This window comes from Clinocottus analis, unplaced genomic scaffold, assembly GCF_023055335.1.
Source record: "Clinocottus analis isolate CAN_PGR_092001 unplaced genomic scaffold, fCliAna1.0.p SCAF_4, whole genome shotgun sequence".
Lineage (NCBI taxonomy): Eukaryota > Metazoa > Chordata > Actinopteri > Perciformes > Cottidae > Clinocottus > Clinocottus analis.
In genome coordinates this window covers 15691077-15711669 of record NW_027176153.1, presented here as the reverse complement: position 1 = coordinate 15711669, position 20593 = coordinate 15691077, and the positions used below count along the sequence as shown (strand labels likewise).

The 20593-nt window shown below is 39.7% G+C and overlaps 1 protein-coding gene across 2 annotated transcripts in view; it reads left to right on the top strand.

Moving 5' to 3' along the window:
- cpne5a (copine Va) overlaps positions 1–20593 on the top strand; it is a 77636-nt gene that overhangs the window by 32107 nt on the left and 24936 nt on the right. For both annotated transcript variants that reach the window (XM_068597045.1, XM_068597044.1), the window contains 3 exons: positions 15799–15862; positions 19586–19689; positions 19938–20042. In XM_068597045.1, coding sequence (XP_068453146.1) covers positions 15799–15862; positions 19586–19689; positions 19938–20042 — 273 coding nt within the window. The remainder of the gene's footprint in view (positions 1–15798; positions 15863–19585; positions 19690–19937; positions 20043–20593) is intronic.

Sequence of the window (20593 nt, the reverse complement as noted above, 5' to 3'; positions counted from 1 at the left end):
GACACCCGGGCGGGCTGGGTCGTATGTTTGACACCCCTGATTTAGATGATGCAGTTTTCCTTTCAACTTTTCCAATTATACATTTAATTTTCAAATATATTCAGCTTTTTTAAGCTTTATTCAACTATATTTCACTATGTTCAGCTATATTTAGCAATTTCTTTCAAATATTTCAGCTTTATGCTTCAGCTTTTTTGCATTCCAACGCATTTTCAGCAGGAAATGCTCTTCCTAGTTATTATTAGTTGGAATGCTGCAAGCATTCCAACTATTGTTCTTCAAATCTTTATTAAACTTTTTATTAGTTGGAATGCTGCAAGCATTCCAACTATTGTTCTTCAAATCTTTATTAAACTTTTTATTATTATTATTCTATTTCTTCCATCCGTATTTTGGACCTCTTCAACTCTTTCATATTTTCAGCTACAGAAAAAAGTTCAATTATAAAAATATTCAGTTACCTAAGGACACGATGGCTAAGACCTTTCATATTTCTGACTTTTCAAATCTTTGAATTATTAAGCTTTTTATGATTTTTTTTATAATGGGACCCAATGGGGAAATCTTCAAATCATCTTCAACTTCAAACGTTTACAGTTTCTTCATACATTGAGCTTGAGACAATATTTAAAATTCCAAATGTTGACAAAACCTTTAGCTATTAATCTACGCTTTTACATTTTTCATATTTTCTCAAATTTTAAAATTATTCAGCTTTTTATAAAAAAAAAATGAATGGTTTCCAATGAAGAACATCTTCAAATCCGCTTTCAACTCTTCAACTTCAAAAGGGAAAGGCTCTGTCATGCCTCCAGCTAGAGACACCATTCCACCTTTAAAATGTTGACAAAACGTTTTTGCTGTTATTGTATTACTCATCTTTTCGATATATCCTATATTGTTTTAACTGTCGGCGTTTTCGTTTTATAGTTTTTCCGCACCTTTTCTGCCTTTCTCATTATTGTGTGTTGGGCAGCTCAGAGCAGTGACGTAATACTCCAGAGCGAGGGCACTTGGCGATACACATATTTTAAACTTGCTCTCTACTCCAAACCGTATACTCTTTGGACATAATTTATAGCTCAAAACGTTGGAAATCTTGTCTTCTGCCGTAAACTGCGGTCGATAGGAATCCAACAGATAAGACGTGTTGAGGTCCGACTGAATGGGAGAGCCGGTCCGTCCCCAGCAGCAGCCCTTTGGTCTGTGCATCTACAGGCAGCAGGCACGTAAGCGGCCGCACACGCGAACGGGTGGCGCACATGAACGGCCGTGCTCGCGCGTGAACGTGTTATTATGGTCGCGTGCACGTTCGTGTGTGTGTGTGCGCGCGCGCGTGTGCAGGTCACTTTGGTTATAAACGTCAGGATTAACAGCATCACTGACGTTCACGTTGAGGTTTGACGGATGGTTTTGTAGACACTCAATAATATCAGGTCTCTCACCAACTGCACCTGTAGATCAGTGGTTAGCAACTCCGCCTTAGGAGCAAAGGGTCAGTGGTTCAAACCCCACCTATGACAGATTTTAATTTTTCAAAAAAACTTTTTTTTTTCTTCTGTTGGACTGGACACTGTGGCGGGCCGGGTCGTATGTTTGACACCCCTGATTTAGATGATGCAGTTTTCCTTTCAACTTTTCCAATTATAAATTTAAACGACAAGAATTTTCAACAGTTCAATTAAATGACTTTGAACTGTAAAATGTTTCAGTAGGTATTTTGCCTTTTCTATATTTTCAATAATGATTTGCTATTTATTTATATATTCATCTATTCCGCTATTTTCAGCTATATTAATATATTCAGCTATTTTTACATATATTCAGCTATTCTTTCATTTTCAAATATATTTAGCTATATTTAGCTAATTTAAGCTATATTCCACTATGTTCCGCTATATTCAGCTATTTCTTTCAAATATTTCAGCTATAAGCTTCAGCTTTTTGCATTCCAACGCATTTTCAGCAGGAAATGCTCTTTCTAGTTATTATTCTATTTCTTCCATCCGTATTTTGGACCTCTTCAACTCTTTCATATTTTCAGCTACAGAAAAAAGTTCAATTATAAAAATATTCAGTTACCTAAGGACACGATGGCTAAGACTTTTCATATTTCAGACTTTTCAAATCTTTGAATTATTAAGCTTCTTATGATTTTTTTTATAATGGGACCCAATGGGGAAATTTTCAAATCATCTTCAACTTCAAACGTTTACAGTTTCTTCATACGTTGAGCTTGAGACAATATTTAAAATTTCACATGTTGACAAAACCTTTAGCTATTAATCTACGCTTTTACATTTTTCATATTTACTCAAATTTTAAAATTATTCAGCTTTTTATAAAAAAAAAATGAATGGTTTCCAATGAAGAACATCTTCAAATCCGCTTTCAACTCTTCAACTTCAAAAGGTAAAGGCTCTGTCATGCCTCCAGCTAGAGACACCATTCCACCTTTAAAATGTTGACAAAACGTTTAGCTGTTATTGTATTACTCATCTTTTTTGATATATCCTATATTGTTTTAACTGTCGGCGTTTTCGTTTTATAGTTTTTCCGCACCTTTTCTGCCTTTCTCATTATTGTGTGTTGGGCAGCTCACAGCGGTGACGTCAGACTCCAGAGCGAGGGCACTTGGCGATACACATATTTTAAACTTGCTCTCTACTCCAAACCGTATACTCTTTGGACATAATTTATAGCTCAAAACGTTGGAAATCTTGTCTTCTGCCGTAAACTGCGGTCGACAGGAATCCAACAGATAAGACGTGTTGAGGTCCGACTGAATGGGAGAGCCGGTCCGTCCCCAGCAGCAGCCCTTTGGTCTGTGCATCTACAGGCAGCAGGCACGTAAGCGGCCGCACACGCGAACGGGTCGCGCACATGAACGGCCGTGCTCGCGCGTGAACGGCAGCACACGTAAACGCCCACTAACGTGAAACGGCCGCGCGTGTAAACGCTCGCCAACGGGTGCGCCCGCGCCTCAACGGCCGCGCGCGTGCACGGCCGTGTGCGCGCGAACGGCCGCGTTAACGTGTTATTATGGTCGCGTGCACGTTCGTGTGTGTGCGCGCGTGTGTGCAGGTCACTTTGGTTATAGACGTCAGGATTAACAGCGTCACTGACGTTCACGTTCTGAGGTTTGACAGATGGTTTTGTAGACACTCAATAATATCAGGTCTCTCACCAACTGCGCCTGTGGATCAGTGGTTAGCATCTCCGTCTTAGAAGCAAAGGGTCAGTGGTTCAAACCCCACTTATGGCAGACTTCAATATTAAAAAAAACAACTTTTTTTTTTCTTCTGTTGGACTGGACACTGTGGCGGGCCGGGTCGTATGTTTGACACCTCTGATTTAGATGATGCAGTTTTCCTTTCAACTTTTCCAATGATACATTTAAACGACAAGGATTTTCAACAGTTCAATTAAATGATGTTGAACTGTAACATTTTTCAGCAGGTATTTTGCCTTTTCTATATTTTCAGTAATGATTTGCTATTTATTTATATATTCATCTATTCCGCAATTTTCAGCTGCATTAATATATTCAGCTGTTTTTACATATATTCAGCTATTCTTTCATTTTCAAATATATTTAGCTATATTTAGCTAATTTAAGCTATATTCCACTATGTTCAGCTATATTCAGCTATTTCCTTCAAATATTTCAGCTATAAGCTTCAGCCTTTTGCATTCCAACGCATTTTCAGCAGGAAATGCTCTTTCTAGTTATTTTTATTATTCTATTTCTTCCATCCGTATTTTGGACCTCTTAAACTCCTTCATATTTTCAGCTACAGAAAAAAGTTCAATTATTCAAATATTCAGCTACTTAAGGACACAATAGCTATGCCTTTTCATATTTCTTACTTTTCAAATTTCCAAATTATTAAGCTTTTTATGATTTTTTTTATAATGGGACCCAATGGGGAAATCTTCAAATCATCTTCAACTTCAAACGTTTACAGTTTCTTCATATGTTGAGCTTGAGACGATATTTAAAATTTCAAATGTTGACAAAACCCTCAGCTATTAATCTACGCTTTTACATTTTTCATATCTTCTCAAATTTTAAAATTATTCAGCTTTTTATCAAATTAAAAATGAATGGTTTCCAATGAAGAACATCTTCAAATCCGCTTTCAACTCTTTAACAGGAGCCTTTTAGTCTGTGCATCTGCAGGCTGAAGGCACTTGAACGACCCCACACGCGAACGGGTGCGCACGTGCACGTGCGTGAACGGTCGCGCACGTAAACGGCCGTGCACGCACGTGAACGGCAGCATACGTGAACGCTCACTAACGTGAAACGGCCGCGCGAACGGCAGCGCTAAAGTGTTATTATGGTCGCGTGCACGTTCGCGTGTGTGTGCGCGCGCGTGTGTGCAAGTCACTTCAGTTACAGACGTCAGGATTAACAGCGTCACTGACGTTCACTTTCTGAGGTTTAACAGATGGTTTTGTAGACACACGGCAACCCAATAATATCAGGCGTTTGACCAACTGCGCCTGTGGATCAGTGGTTAGCAACTCCGTCTTAGAAGCAAAGGGTCAGTGGTTCAAACCTCACCTATGGCTGACTTTAATTTTTTAAAAAAAAGCTTCTTTTTTTTCTTCTCTTGGACTGGACACCCGGGCGGGCTGGGTCGTATGTTTGACAACCCTGATTTAGATGATGCAGTTTTCCTTTCAACTTTTCCAATTATACATTTAATTTTCCAATATATTCAGCTTTTTTAAGCTTTATTCAACTATATTTCACTATGTTCAGCTATATTTAGCAATTTCTTTCAAATATTTCAGCTTTATGCTTCAGCTTTTTTGCATTCCAACGCATTTTCAGCAGGAAATGCTCTTCCTAGTTATTATTCTATTTCTTCCATCCGTATTTTGGACCTCTTCAACTCTTTCATATTTTCAGCTACAGAAAAAAGTTCAATTATAAAAATATTCAGTTACCTAAGGACACGATGGCTAAGACCTTTCATATTTCTGACTTTTCAAATCTTTGAATTATTAAGCTTTTTATGATTTTTTTTATAATGGGACCCAATGGGGAAATCTTCAAATCATCTTCAACTTCAAACGTTTACAGTTTCTTCATACATTGAGCTTGAGACAATATTTAAAATTCCAAATGTTGACAAAACCTTTAGCTATTAATCTACGCTTTTACATTTTTCATATTTTCTCAAATTTTAAAATTATTCAGCTTTTTATAAAAAAAAAATGAATGGTTTCCAATGAAGAACATCTTCAAATCCGCTTTCAACTCTTCAACTTCAAAAGGGAAAGGCTCTGTCATGCCTCCAGCTAGAGACACCATTCCACCTTTAAAATGTTGACAAAACGTTTTTGCTGTTATTGTATTACTCATCTTTTCGATATATCCTATATTGTTTTAACTGTCGGCGTTTTCGTTTTATAGTTTTTCCGCACCTTTTCTGCCTTTCTCATTATTGTGTGTTGGGCAGCTCAGAGCAGTGACGTAATACTCCAGAGCGAGGGCACTTGGCGATACACATATTTTAAACTTGCTCTCTACTCCAAACCGTATACTCTTTGGACATAATTTATAGCTCAAAACGTTGGAAATCTTGTCTTCTGCCGTAAACTGCGGTCGATAGGAATCCAACAGATAAGACGTGTTGAGGTCCGACTGAATGAGAGAGCCGGTCCGTCCCCAGCAGCAGCCCTTTGGTCTGTGCATCTACAGGCAGCAGGCACGTAAGCGGCCGCACACGCGAACGGGTGGCGCACATGAACGGCCGTGCTCGCGCGTGAACGTGTTATTATGGTCGCGTGCACGTTCGTGTGTGTGTGTGCGCGCGCGTGTGTGCAGGTCACTTTGGTTATAAACGTCAGGATTAACAGCGTCACTGACGTTCACGTTGAGGTTTGACGGATGGTTTTGTAGACACTCAGTAATATCAGGTCTCACACCAACTGCACCTGTAGATCAGTGGTTAGCAACTCCGCCTTAGGAGCAAAGGGTCAGTGGTTCAAACCCCACCTATCACAGATTTTAATTTTTCAAAAAAACTTTTTTTTTTCTTCTGTTGGACTGGACACTGTGGCGGGCCGGGTCGTATGTTTGACACCCCTGATTTAGATGATGCAGTTTTCCTTTCAACTTTTCCAATTATAAATTTAAACGACAAGAATTTTCAACAGTTCAATTAAATGACTTTGAACTGTAAAATGTTTCAGTAGGTATTTTGCCTTTTCTATATTTTCAATAATGATTTGCTATTTATTTATATATTCATCTATTCCGCTATTTTCAGCTATATTAATATATTCAGCTATTTTTACATATATTCAGCTATTCTTTCATTTTCAAATATATTTAGCTATATTTAGCTAATTTAAGCTATATTCCACTATGTTCCGCTATATTCAGCTATTTCTTTCAAATATTTCAGCTATAAGCTTCAGCTTTTTGCATTCCAACGCATTTTCAGCAGGAAATGCTCTTTCTAGTTATTATTCTATTTCTTCCATCCGTATTTTGGACCTCTTCAACTCTTTCATATTTTCAGCTACAGAAAAAAGTTCAATTATAAAAATATTCAGTTACCTAAGGACACGATGGCTAAGACCTTTCATATTTCAGACTTTTCAAATCTTTGAAATATTAAGCTTTTTATGATTTTTTTTATAATGGGACCCAATGGGGAAATTTTCAAATCATCTTCAACTTCAAACGTTTACAGTTTCTTCATACGTTGAGCTTGAGACAATATTTAAAATTTCACATGTTGACAAAACCTTTAGCTATTAATCTACGCTTTTACATTTTTCATATTTTCTCAATTTTCAAAATTATTCAGCTTTTTATAAAAAAAAAATGAATGGTTTCCAATGAAGAACATCTTCAAATCCGCTTTCAACTCTTCAACTTCAAAAGGGAAAGACTCTGTCATGCCTTCAACTAGAGACACCATTCCACCTTTAAAATGTTGACAAAACGTTTAGCTGTTATTGTATTACTCATCTTTTTGATATCTCCTGTAGTGTTTTAACTGTAGGCGTTTTCGTTTTATAGTTTTTCCGCACCTTTTCTGCCTTTCTCATTATTGTGTGTTGGGCAGCTCACAGCGGTGACGTCAGACTCCAGAGCGAGGGCACTTGGCGATACACATATTTTAAACTTGCTCTCTACTCCAAACCGTATACTCTTTGGACATAATTTATAGCTCAAAACGTTGGAAATCTTGTCTTCTGCCGTAAACTGCGGTCGATAGGAATCCAACAGATAAGACGTGTTGAGGTCCGACTGAATGGGAGAGCCGGTCCGTCCCCAGCAGCAGCCCTTTGGTCTGTGCATCTACAGGCAGCAGGCACGTAAGCGGCCGCACACGCGAACGGGTCGCGCACATGAACGGCCGTGCTCGCGCGTGAACGTGTTATTATGGTCGCGTGCACGTTCGTGTGTGTGTGCGCGCGCGTGTGTGCAGGTCACTTTGGTTATAGACGTCAGGATGAACAGCGTCACTGACGTTCACGTTCTGAGGTTTGACGGATGGTTTTGTAGACACTCAGTAATATCAGGTCTCTCACCAACTGCACCTGTAGATCAGTGGTTAGCAACTCCGCCTTAGGAGCAAAGGGTCAGTGGTTCAAACCCCACCTATGACAGATTTTAATTTTTCAAAAAAACTTTTTTTTTTCTTCTGTTGGACTGGACACTGTGGCGGGCCGGGTCGTATGTTTGACACCCCTGATTTAGATGATGCAGTTTTCCTTTCAACTTTTCCAATTATACATTTAAACGACAATGATTTTCAACAGTTCAATGAAATGACTTCGAACTGTAACATTTTTCAGCAGGTATTTTGCCTTTTCTATATTTTCAGTAATGATTTGCTATTTATTTATATATTCATCTATTCCGCAATTTTCAGCTATATTAATATATTCAGCTGTTTTTACATATATTCAGCTATTCTTTCATTTTCAAATATATTTAGCTATATTTAGCTAATTTAAGCTATATTCCACTATGTTCAGCTATATTCAGCTATTTCTTTCAAATATTTCAGCTATAAGCTTCAGCTTTTTGCATTCCAACGCATTTTCAGCAGGAAATGCTCTTTCTAGTTATTATTCTATTTCTTCCATCCGTATTTTGGACCTCTTCAACTCTTTCATATTTTCAGCTACAGAAAAAAGTTCAATTATAAAAATATTCAGTTACCTAAGGACACGATGGCTAAGACTTTTCATATTTCAGACTTTTCAAATCTTTGAATTATTAAGCTTTATTTGATTTTTTTTATAATGGGACCCAATGGGGAAATTTTCAAATCATCTTCAACTTCAAACGTTTACAGTTTCTTCATACGTTGAGCTTGAGACAATATTTAAAATTTCACATGTTGACAAAACCTTTATCTATTAATCTACGCTTTTACATTTTTCATATTTACTCAAATTTTAAAATTATTCAGCTTTTTATAAAAAAAAAATGAATGGTTTCCAATGAAGAACATCTTCAAATCCGCTTTCAACTCTTCAACTTCAAAAGGTAAAGGCTCTGTCATGCCTCCAGCTAGAGACACCATTCCACCTTTAAAATGTTGACAAAACGTTTAGCTGTTATTGTATTACTCATCTTTTTTGATATATCCTATATTGTTTTAACTGTCGGCGTTTTCGTTTTATAGTTTTTCCGCACCTTTTCTGCCTTTCTCATTATTGTGTGTTGGGCAGCTCACAGCGGTGACGTCAGACTCCAGAGCGAGGGCACTTGGCGATACACATATTTTAAACTTGCTCTCTACTCCAAACCGTATACTCTTTGGACATAATTTATAGCTCAAAACGTTGGAAATCTTGTCTTCTGCCGTAAACTGCGGTCGATAGGAATCCAACAGATAAGACGTGTTGAGGTCCGACTGAATGGGAGAGCCGGTCCGTCCCCAGCAGCAGCCCTTTGGTCTGTGCATCTACAGGCAGCAGGCACGTAAGCGGCCGCACACGCGAACGGGTCGCGCACATGAACGGCCGTGCTCGCGCGTGAACGGCAGCACACGTAAACGCCCACTAACGTGAAACGGCCGCGCGTGTAAACGCTCGCCAACGGGTGCGCCCGCGCCTCAACGGCCGCGCGCGTGCACGGCCGTGTGCGCGCGAACGGCCGCGTTAACGTGTTATTATGGTCGCGTGCACGTTCGTGTGTGTGCGCGCGTGTGTGCAGGTCACTTTGGTTATAGACGTCAGGATGAACAGCGTCACTGACGTTCACGTTCTGAGGTTTGACAGATGGTTTTGTAGACACTCAATAATATCAGGTCTCTCACCAACTGCGCCTGTGGATCAGTGGTTAGCACCTCCGTCTTAGAAGCAAGGGGTCAGTGGTTCAAACCCCACTTATGGCAGACTTCAATATTTAAAAAAACAACTTTTTTTTTTCTTCTGTTGGACTGGACACTGTGGCGGGCCGGGTCGTATGTTTGACACCTCTGATTTAGATGATGCAGTTTTCCTTTCAACTTTTCCAATGATACATTTAAACGACAAGGATTTTCAACAGTTCAATTAAATGATGTTGAACTGTAACATTTTTCAGCAGGTATTTTGCCTTTCCTATATTTTCAGTAATGATTTGCTATTTATTTATATATTCATCTATTCCGCAATTTTCAGCTGCATTAATATATTCAGCTGTTTTTACATATATTCAGCTATTCTTTCATTTTCAAATATATTTAGCTATATTTAGCTAATTTAAGCTATATTCCACTATGTTCAGCTATATTCAGCTATTTCCTTCAAATATTTCAGCTATAAGCTTCAGCCTTTTGCATTCCAACGCATTTTCAGCAGGAAATGCTCTTTCTAGTTAATAATGATTTTTTGCTTCAGTGTTTGACTTACTTATGCTAAATTTATGGTATGATTTGATAACTATCTGTGCATCCTTATTAAGTGTGGCTTCAGCCGCATGGGGTCAGAGACCCCATGCTGGAAGCACACTTCATGTTCTCCTGCGGGCTTATTATTAGTTGGAATGCTGCAAGCATTCCAACTATTGTTCTTCAAATCTTTATTAAACTGTTTCTTCTTCTATTTCTTCCATCCGTATTTTGGACCGTAACTAGTCCTTCATATTTCCAGTTACAGAAAAAAGTTCAATTATTCAAATATTCAGCTAGTTAAGGAGACGATGGCTATGACATTTCATATTTCTGACTTTTCAAATTTCCAAATTATTAAGCTTTTTATGATTTTATTTATAATGGGACCCAATGGGGAAATCTTCAAATCATCTCCAACTTCAAACGTTTACAGTTTCTTCATACATTGAGCTTGAGACAATATTTAAAATTTCACATGTTGACAAAACCTTTAGATATTAATCTACGCTTTTACATTTTTCATATTTTCTCAATTTTCAAAATTATTCAGCTTTTTATAAAAAAAAAATGAATGGTTTCCAATGAAGAACATCTTCAAATCCGCTTTCAACTCTTCAACTTCAAAAGGGAAAGGCTCTGTCATGCCTCCAGCTAGAGACACCATTCCACCTTTAAAATGTTGACAAAACGTTTTTGCTGTTATTGTATTACTCATCTTTTCGATATATCCTATATTGTTTTAACTGTCGGCGTTTTCGTTTTATAGTTTTTCCGCACCTTTTCTGCCTTTCTCATTATTGTGTGTTGGGCAGCTCAGAGCAGTGACGTAATACTCCAGAGCGAGGGCACTTGGCGATACACATATTTTAAACTTGCTCTCTACTCCAAACCGTATACTCTTTGGACATAATTTATAGCTCAAAACGTTGGAAATCTTGTCTTCTGCCGTAAACTGCGGTCGATAGGAATCCAACAGATAAGACGTGTTGAGGTCCGACTGAATGGGAGAGCCGGTCCGTCCCCAGCAGCAGCCCTTTGGTCTGTGCATCTACAGGCAGCAGGCACGTAAGCGGCCGCACACGCGAACGGGTGGCGCACATGAACGGCCGTGCTCGCGCGTGAACGTGTTATTATGGTCGCGTGCACGTTCGTGTGTGTGTGTGCGCGCGCGTGTGTGCAGGTCACTTTGGTTATAAACGTCAGGATTAACAGCGTCACTGACGTTCACATTGAGGTTTGACGGATGGTTTTGTAGACACTCAGTAATATCAGGTCTCTCACCAACTGCACCTGTAGATCAGTGGTTAGCAACTCCGCCTTAGGAGCAAAGGGTCAGTGGTTCAAACCCCACCTATGACAGATTTTAATTTTTCAAAAAAACTTTTTTTTTTCTTCTGTTGGACTGGACACTGTGGCGGGCCGGGTCGTATGTTTGACACCCCTGATTTAGATGATGCAGTTTTCCTTTCAACTTTTCCAATTATAAATTTAAACGACAAGAATTTTCAACAGTTCAATTAAATGACTTTGAACTGTAAAATGTTTCAGTAGGTATTTTGCCTTTTCTATATTTTCAATAATGATTTGCTATTTATTTATATATTCATCTATTCCGCTATTTTCAGCTATATTAATATATTCAGCTATTTTTACATATATTCAGCTATTCTTTCATTTTCAAATATATTTAGCTATATTTAGCTAATTTAAGCTATATTGCACTATGTTCAGCTATATTCAGCTATTTCTTTCAAATATTTCAGCTATAAGCTTCAGCTTTTTGCATTCCAACGCATTTTCAGCAGGAAATGCTCTTTCTAGTTATTATTATTCTTCTTATAGTCAAACCACTACTCCTCCCAGAGCGTTGCCAGCACATGCGCAAAAATTACATCGAAACGTGCGGTTTGCGCGGGAATCGTGAGCTATGACTTTTCTAAGAGATTCGCCCGTACGTTTTCCCGAAAAATGCAAAAAACATAAAAAAAAATTCACGAAACGTTCGTAGAGGGTGGAGCACCAATTAACAGAGTGAGAAGAAGCGACAGAAACTGTTAAAAAAATAAAACGTATTTTGTCTTTACTCCCACAATGTTCACTCTTCATACACCATTGTTGGATAGAAACGTTGGAAATCTTGTCTTCTGTCATAAACTGCGGTCGATAGGAATCCAACAGACTCAGACGTCTTGAAATCGGACTGAATGTGAGAGCAAGTCCACCTCGCTCTGCCATCCGCCGCCATGTTAAATCTCCCTCCAAAGCCACGTCTCCCCTGAAACTCGTACCTGATTTGTAAATCGCCCGTACAGACACATGTTTTATCGTACAGACTCGCCAGTCACAGTATCTGTTCATCAGGTCTTCCTAACGCTCAATATGCGATATCGAAGCAATAGTGGCTTTTAAAGTACCATTTTTTTAAATAGTTTGAAAGGAGTTCCACAGTATTTAGGTCTATTAAGCTCAGCGTAAGGAAGTCCCTTTGAAGTCATCACCATGGCAACCTTTGATCTAACGACCCACAGGTGTTCTCGTTAGGGCAGTTTAACAGACACACAGACACTTACACACGCACACACAACACAGATGACTTCTGTCTCTCTGTCTGTTTGTCTCACACACACACAGACACACATACACACACACAAACAAACACATACACACACACAAACAAACAAACACACACACACACAAACAGACACACAAACACACACACACAAACAGACACATACACACACACATACATACACACACAAAGACGTTTACGTGTGTTTTATATTGTGTAGTTGTCAACACTGTGATCATTAATAAGGTCATATGATATTTCATATACGTTTGTGTGTGTTCAGGACGTTCAGTAGTTTATTTCCTTAAGTCCACAGTCCAGTCTGCCTCTAATCAGTCTGCTGGCGCTCACTTGGTCACCATGACGACGGCAGCACGCAGGTGCTTCATATCAGCCAATCAGTTTAACACACAAACCAACTCAAGTGCTTTGGAGGAGAGACGGGCGTCAGAAACAAAAGCTATATATTGCGAGGTCTTACGGCAGTAGTAGCCACACTTTCAAAATTTCTTGCGAAATTTTCTAGTTTACATTACTGCAGCATTCTCACTACCGGATGACACAATTACAAAGTGACATTATAGCAACACATTATTTGGCTTTCCTGCTTGTGATGATGTTCTCAACCTTTTCTAGTCGCGACCCACCAGAATAATCATGTCCGTGTTAGTTTGAACAGCTTGTGCCGAGATGTTGTCCAACGTGTTCCAAGAACTGTGGATTTTTTTTTCTCTTCCTCTGACCTGCTGCGACTCCCCCGTTAGAAACTCATTTGAATGCACACTTTGACTCTGACACACTCAATGAAGTCTATATTTCTGGGGGAAGTTACACTGGTACAGAAGATGTTTTATACATTCCTTTGGGGGGTCCCGACTGAAAGGTTGCGTGCAATCCAATTTCATAATCCATAACAATGTTATATTCCACTTTATACTGTATGTGGACGTGTATACGCTTGCTGATGCAACCCAAAAAAATGAAGTTGTCACATCGTTTGTTGACATGAGTTGCTTAGCTGGGGATTGCCTGGCTGGTAAACATCACAAAACCCCCTTATGGTGTTTGCTTGTTGTAATTTGAACAGTCAAATGTTTGCGCAGCGGAGAATCAGTGAAGACAAATACACATTTACATGACCAACTGATTAACTACTGTCAGGTCCTCATAGTAGTCGGACTGTTGGCCTTGTTCACATGCAGATGTGCGGCAAGGAGCGCAGCAGCAGCACATTTCATATAATTTCATCATCAAAGCGTTTTCCCACTGAGGAACGAACCACCAGTGAATGAGCGCTGAGTGAATGAGGTCTCTTGATACAGGCTACTTCATATCATCAGCAGTCACATTGCAGTGCAGAAGCTGTTAGAACTGGCGGAAACAATTGTCAGTCTCTGCCATAAAAAGGAAGTCTTGTGCCACAGGAACTGTATTTATGCAGTCAGCGCTTATTTGTTCTTCAACCTAACAAGTTATTGTCAGAGAAAATGTAGCACTAAATGATGCAAGCCTAATTTAAAAAGATCATTGCCCCTTTGGTACCTGCCTTCGTCTCAGCAGCAGAGATTTGATCAGGCTGGTGCATCTCAACGCGTCTGCAGAGGACATTTTATAAATCACTGAATCTCATTCGCAAGTTTGAAAAGAGTACTGGTCGTTATCGTGAGCAGAGGGGGATAACTTGATCTGTGCGGTGTGCAGGGTTTACTGGCCCCATCGGTGAGAGGGTTACTGAGCTCTTCTCTCAGTGGCGACTTATAAACATAAATTATTTAAGGACGTTTTATTAACCTTGAAATTAGTACTTTTGGAGCTTGAAAATGAGGTGTTCTTGCCCTCTCACGGAGTCTGATGGGTTCATTTTTACACATTTGACCCATCAAAGGATGACACTTTCCCTGCACACACCACTGGGTACGCAATATTACCGATTGGTCAGTGGATTTATATTAAGGTTGATCAAAGTTGATACTTGAGGGACTACTGTTGTTTTTATGGAGTATTAAACTGCATATATTAAGGGCCTTGGAAACCTGAGACAGACCAGTAAAACTTAATGGAAGCACCTTGTACCATTTCCTAAAAATACTACAAGCAATTCCTTCAAAAGTAGATGCGCAAAAGGAAGCCACGCTATATTTCATAATACTTGGGGTCCCCTGGTATAACTAGTACTGTATGTTCAGCTATTGCAGGTTTGCGTAATTGCAAGATGCCGTTGTCGTCAAAGTCCACCTCCCATTTAGCCGTATGGACTCCAGTCAGATGAACTGTCATAGGTAATGAGGATCTGCAGCACGTCTGACCTTCTAATATTTGCTCTCCAGCTATGGCCACAGCAAGACTACCGTGTAATTTCCTGCTTTATCTGGAAAGATGAAAGGAGTGTCAGCATTTGGAGTGCTTCTGTATAATGGGAAAGTAGATATGCTGTCTTGCTCTGTGTTAAGTGAAATGGGCTCTGCCTTATAGCACAGCTTCAGTGAATGCAGAGCATTGGAAATATTGGATATAAAAAAGATCTAATTGTGTTCCACTTAAAAAAAAAACATTTAGAACAAACTGGAACAACTCTGTCTCTATTCTGTGAGCACCGTTGGGTTGCTGAGCTACTGAAGAGGTGCAGCAGAGAGATGCAGACACACAGGAACCTCTCTTGCGCTACGATATGTCTTGATCATCTGCTGGAGCGAGAATCAGCGGTAAACAACTGCAGACCCGCAGAGCTTTAAACTCTCAGTAAACAGGGATCAGAGGAGTTTTGTTTCTCAGCTGTTTCGTTCCACATTGTACAAAAAAAAGTCAAAAGCCTGTATTTATAACTGCTTTTTGAGTCAGTTACAGTGATGAAACAAAATAACGTGCTCATTAGAGCTGTCAGACTTTAACATCACATTCTGTCATGAATGATATTATGAAAGCTGTAATTATATGTAAAAATACACTTGTACATAGCTTCAAATGAAAACTTTGTTGCATAAAAAGCCTTATTAGCGTTGATCTTTCTCATTATTATCATTATTTAAGTCTGGTATACTCTCTAGTGGAAATATAATCACTGATTCATAGATTCATAGATGTTCTTAAGCGCTCTTTCAGCAGATAACTAAACTTACCAAAAAAGGTTAATGATGCTGCTAAAATAACTACAATCTTCACTTCCATTAAGCATGGAGAAACTTGAGATCATAGGTGTGTGCCATTTACTGCATTACATGATTTGGTAAGTAGTAAATGCAAAAGTCAATAGGAGGCCTCTTGATGCCATTTAAGCCACATACAAGGTGATGAAGATGATGGGTCTTCATTGTTGTGCTGTGTACGATATTTCTTGTGAGAGTGAATGATTACCGTTTGTTTTCACAGTGGCATACCTGGGAAAAAATGTGGGACCATTATCTTGTCTGTGGAGGAGCTGGGAAACTGCAGAGTAAGTTTAAATGGTTTTAACCCATGCATTTTATCATTTGCTTACAACGTGGGTGTCATAATTAATGTCTTGCAACGTTCACTGATCTAATTTGAATTGGGCCCTAACAATGGCACATTAAAGTTCAATCGAACACATTGAGTGTAACTGATTACAGCATGTCAATGTGAAATTGTTTACGACACACTGTTGGGAAATGGTGCATTTTGTGTAAGTCCCATATTGCAAATACTGAGTGAAGTGGCTTGTTTAATAGCCTTGGCTTCAGTTAGATGTATTGTGTCATAACAGCCCCCATTAAACCAGCAGGATATGCGTGTCTCTTTGCAATTATGTTTGTCAAATGGAACTTCTACACATAGTGAATATGCTATGAGTTTGAATGCCTATTTAATGAGCTCGCTTTCGTTCCCATCACTGAAGCAGACTTTTCCTCCGATGGGTGGTGTGGTAATCCATGAATCTGTGTTAATAACCTGTGTCAACTGATGCCCATTGGCTTTCTATCTGCACTGCTAAATGAAGATAGCAATCTCAATCTACTGCTGCCAGTAGAAGTATCAAGACTTATTGACCGGAACAACTCGCCTCCCTCGGAGGCTATAAACAAGTCCTTGAGTAGCAACTACTGTGTGGATGTTTTATGATATGCATGTTGACATCTAATGGCTCAAAGCTTTGTAACTTTCAGTCATACATGTTGAGTTAAAAAGTATCTGGTTTCACAGTTGTTGTGCTTGATCTTTGAGGAAGTTTGATGGAGAGCTCCATTTATTTCCTGATTATTAATCCGTGCCCGATTAGAGAGAGACAGATAAGCCATTCTTATAATAAAACTGCCTTGACTTTGCATTTCTGATTTGTTTCTTGCTGGATAGAAGCAAGCACAGTCATTGAGGGGCTGCGGTGAGTCACCAGGTGCAAAGGAGCTGCATAGATAGAAGTTCACATAATCACTGCAAAGCACCACTTCAAGTTTTGTAATATAAATGCAAATGATTATAACTGGTATAAATTACCATTTCCTTTCTTCCAGACTCCATTAGATAGACACATGCTTGACATGTCACTCTGGACCTACCCTGTTTACACAGAGTTTGACCCTGACTAGAAAAACCTTATGTTTGAGTAAAGAACAGGGAACTGAGAGAAAACATGTACTATAATTGAATAATCTGAAGACCCCACTGTGAGAACAGGTGCCACACCTGTGAATTTAAGCAGTTTGGAATTGCTACCATCCATCTGGATGGTGTTTACTTTATAATCCGCGTGTGACCAATACATGGCGGCAGCTGAGTTGTTGCCTCGCCTGAGGGAAACTCTGCAACTCTTGTTTGGGGAAACTGAAATCAGCCGAGTGGGAATCGGCTGGGGAAGTTCTCCAGGGATTGTTAACCAAGAGGCTGGTTGGCTCTCACCTTCGTGGTGGATTTGCCAGGTATCATTAGAGATAGCAACAGCCTCTGCATGGATCAAAGGCTTCCTCTTGGCTATCCTTAACTCTGGCACATGTAACATGCTGAGCAGCAGCTGGCTCTCTCTCTCAGTTCATTCTCACAGTCGAGCTGCAGCTCAGGCAGATTCAAATCTAAATAAACCACACAACACTCTACATATGACAGATATTTTATAAATGTTTGCCTGTTCCAGTATGGTTTAGTTCATAATTAGATGTACTGTAGTTATTCCTAGTGTATGTATAGTATATACTCACGAGCTTACCATTCATTTGTACTCAGATGGACAATCCATTCAAATACTCATTGATAAGCCCAATTACCATTAACTTCTTGAATTGTATGATGTCTTTCCTTCAAGGAAGTATTCTTCAATTTATCACTTTAGTTTTTTATTCCATTTTTTTTTTTGTGCATTTATAAAACTGCTCCTCACATTGATAGAAATCCTTCACCCGAGGGCTCATTTCAAGTATTGGCTCGTATTTCTTTGAGCGACCAGTCTGACTCTCTGAAAGTGACAGTGTACATTGCTCTAACACTTACCGCATGTAGCGATATCTTTGGGGAGCAGGGAAATGGAAAAGAGGATACAGACTGCACTCAGTATTCCCCCGCTGCTCTTCAACCTCAGTGGCTGAAATGCATGTTCTGCCTTTTTCCACACTTAATGAGAGAACACTGCAAGGCACCAAAGTGGGTATGTGTTATCCGTGCCTAATGAAGGCTTGAGGCGCAGTGTGGCCATGATAGTGTAAATGCAGAGGCCGTGTCAGCGTTAAGCAGGACAGTCATAGAATGCCTCTATTTTTAAGGGTTTGGATAACTGGCCGAAGCAAACTTAAAATCCTCAAAACAAGCCACAATGGAAGCTGAAACCCAATTAGATGTTCTAGTGAAAGCCACCCCACTGACAATCTTAACTTTTTTCTAAAAAGCTTTATTGATCCAAGTCCGGGGTATACAAAAAATAAAAATAAGATTATCTTCTGGGATTGTAGAAGTGGTACAGTAGAAACACAGAAATCAACTGAAAATTAGATTGGAGAATGAAAATATAAGATACAGCAGCCCTGCCCTTCATTTACTTTTCACTGCCTGTTTCAATCTGCTCTATACTTTGCGTTCGTCTTAACATTTCCACGGTGTTGCTTCGTAACATGAAGTGTGATTAGACAATACAAAGGCAATAATCAAATTAGCTTCATTCAAAAACAATCTATTATCCATGTAGTGACATCCATATTTTTCAGAGCGTTTGCCCCAGAGGTTGGTCTGCGTCCTGTCAAAGGCTTTAAGTGGTGTGATGGGGTCAGTGAGGGGCAGGTCAGAGAGGGAGCGCGCCACACTGATCTGGGTCAACGCAATCGATGGAAACCCAGTGAGGCACCATGCTGACTCAGATCTAATAGCCGCACTTCAAAATCTAAAAGCTCAGGAGACGAGCAGGTTAAAAGCAGCTCTTCTTTCTGCCGGTTGAAGGCCCCAAAATGTCTCCTGGTATCACATCTCATTCTTTATAATATACAAATTAGACACTTGACTTGCATTCATGGTATGCCAAGGATCTAAAAAGTTTTTTGTAAGTCTTGAGATAAAAGTGTCCAGTTCTGGAATTTCTTCTGATATTGACATTTTCCTGCCCGGACTGCGCCCACTATACTTCATTATCATACAACGCAGACTAATATCTTGACCACAGGGAGACGATCTGGAACCATGACCATTTTTAGGCCTGTTCATTGTCCTTGTAATGGTAGCAGTCATTGAAAAGCTGCCTAAATGAATATAATTATGGTAATATCAGTCTTTCTAATGTATCATTAGCTGCACTCACACCCTCCACATCCTTTTTGAACACCCCCCCCCCCTCCTCTCCCCTTATGCAGGGTTTAGAATCCATTGCTGTGCCTCTGTATGGTCTCTCATACTAATTATATGCTGCACAAGGTATTTTCAATTTGATACCACTTATCCCATCCACTGTTGTTATACCCAAGTAGCATAAGAGAGAAATGGTAATGAATGAAAGCATTTGCAGATTCTGGAAACGAGCAGCCACTGGCTGGTTTCACTCTGCTCTAATTAGGATTCAGTCAGCACTTTGCTTTTATTTGGTGCTTCAGTGCTTTTATATCTTGGCAGACATCATGTATAAACAAACAACAGGAGGCAAACAGAGACAGAAGCATGGATTTGCAATGTCCTTTACTTTTTTGTCTTTTCATTTCTCTGACCCTCTGTTATTTTCCCTTGTCTGTAGGATTACGCCACCATGCAATTCTGTGCCAACAAACTTGATAAAAAGGACTTCTTTGGAAAGTCGGACCCCTTCATGGTCTTCTACAGAAGCAATGAAGATGGCACGTGAGTTTGTCTCTGGCCTCTTTCGTTAGCCTATCAAAGACAGGTCACAGGGTGTGGAGATCAAAGAACATGTGAACCAGGGTTGAAAGATTTTTTTTTTAAAATCCCTTCAACTCAGCAGCTTTGAGATACATTCATCCAGGCATGGTCTCGAAGCAAAGCAGACCAGGAAGATTTCATCACAGGGCTTTTTTTCCTTAGAGATTTGTATTTTACGATTTTAAATCCCTATTGACCTGCGTCTCCAGGTTCACCATCTGCCACAAGACTGAAGTGGTGAAAAACACGCTGAACCCCATGTGGCAACCCTTCTCCATCCCCGTCAGAGCGCTCTGCAACGGAGACTATGACAGGTAAAAGGCATGATGATGTACAACAGGTTGTTCAGCATACTTCACGCCTACTTTACACTTAGTGTGATTTCCCAGTAGAAATCCCAGGGTTTCCATATACTGTGAAGTTCTTTCAAAATGGTTTTAGCTGTATGGTCAAATTTAGATTATTGATTTTAAACCATTATTTTATCTGCTGCTATGAGAGTGAAATATTACTGCCGGCATTTCAAGTTTCTGCCTCAGTGGCATCTCCTATCTTATCTGAATCTCTTCAAAGCAAAAGGCCTCACGGGACACCTGAAGAGCTGGAGGAGTTTTGGCAGGAAATTAAAATATAAGAGGAGAGAGACAGTTAAAAGTGCTGTACGCGTGGTTCTATAGATGTTGACAGGTGGCTAGAACAGCAGCGGTGCCTTCCCATGTGTGTGAGCATAAGCATGAAAGTGTGCAGAGCCAGACAGCCATGAGACTGTGTAGAAGTCGTCAAAGAGCATGTCAAACCTCAACCTCTCCGCCACGCTGGGTGTCAAGCGAGGTTCTTCACTTCATACTGTCTCTCCTCACCTGCC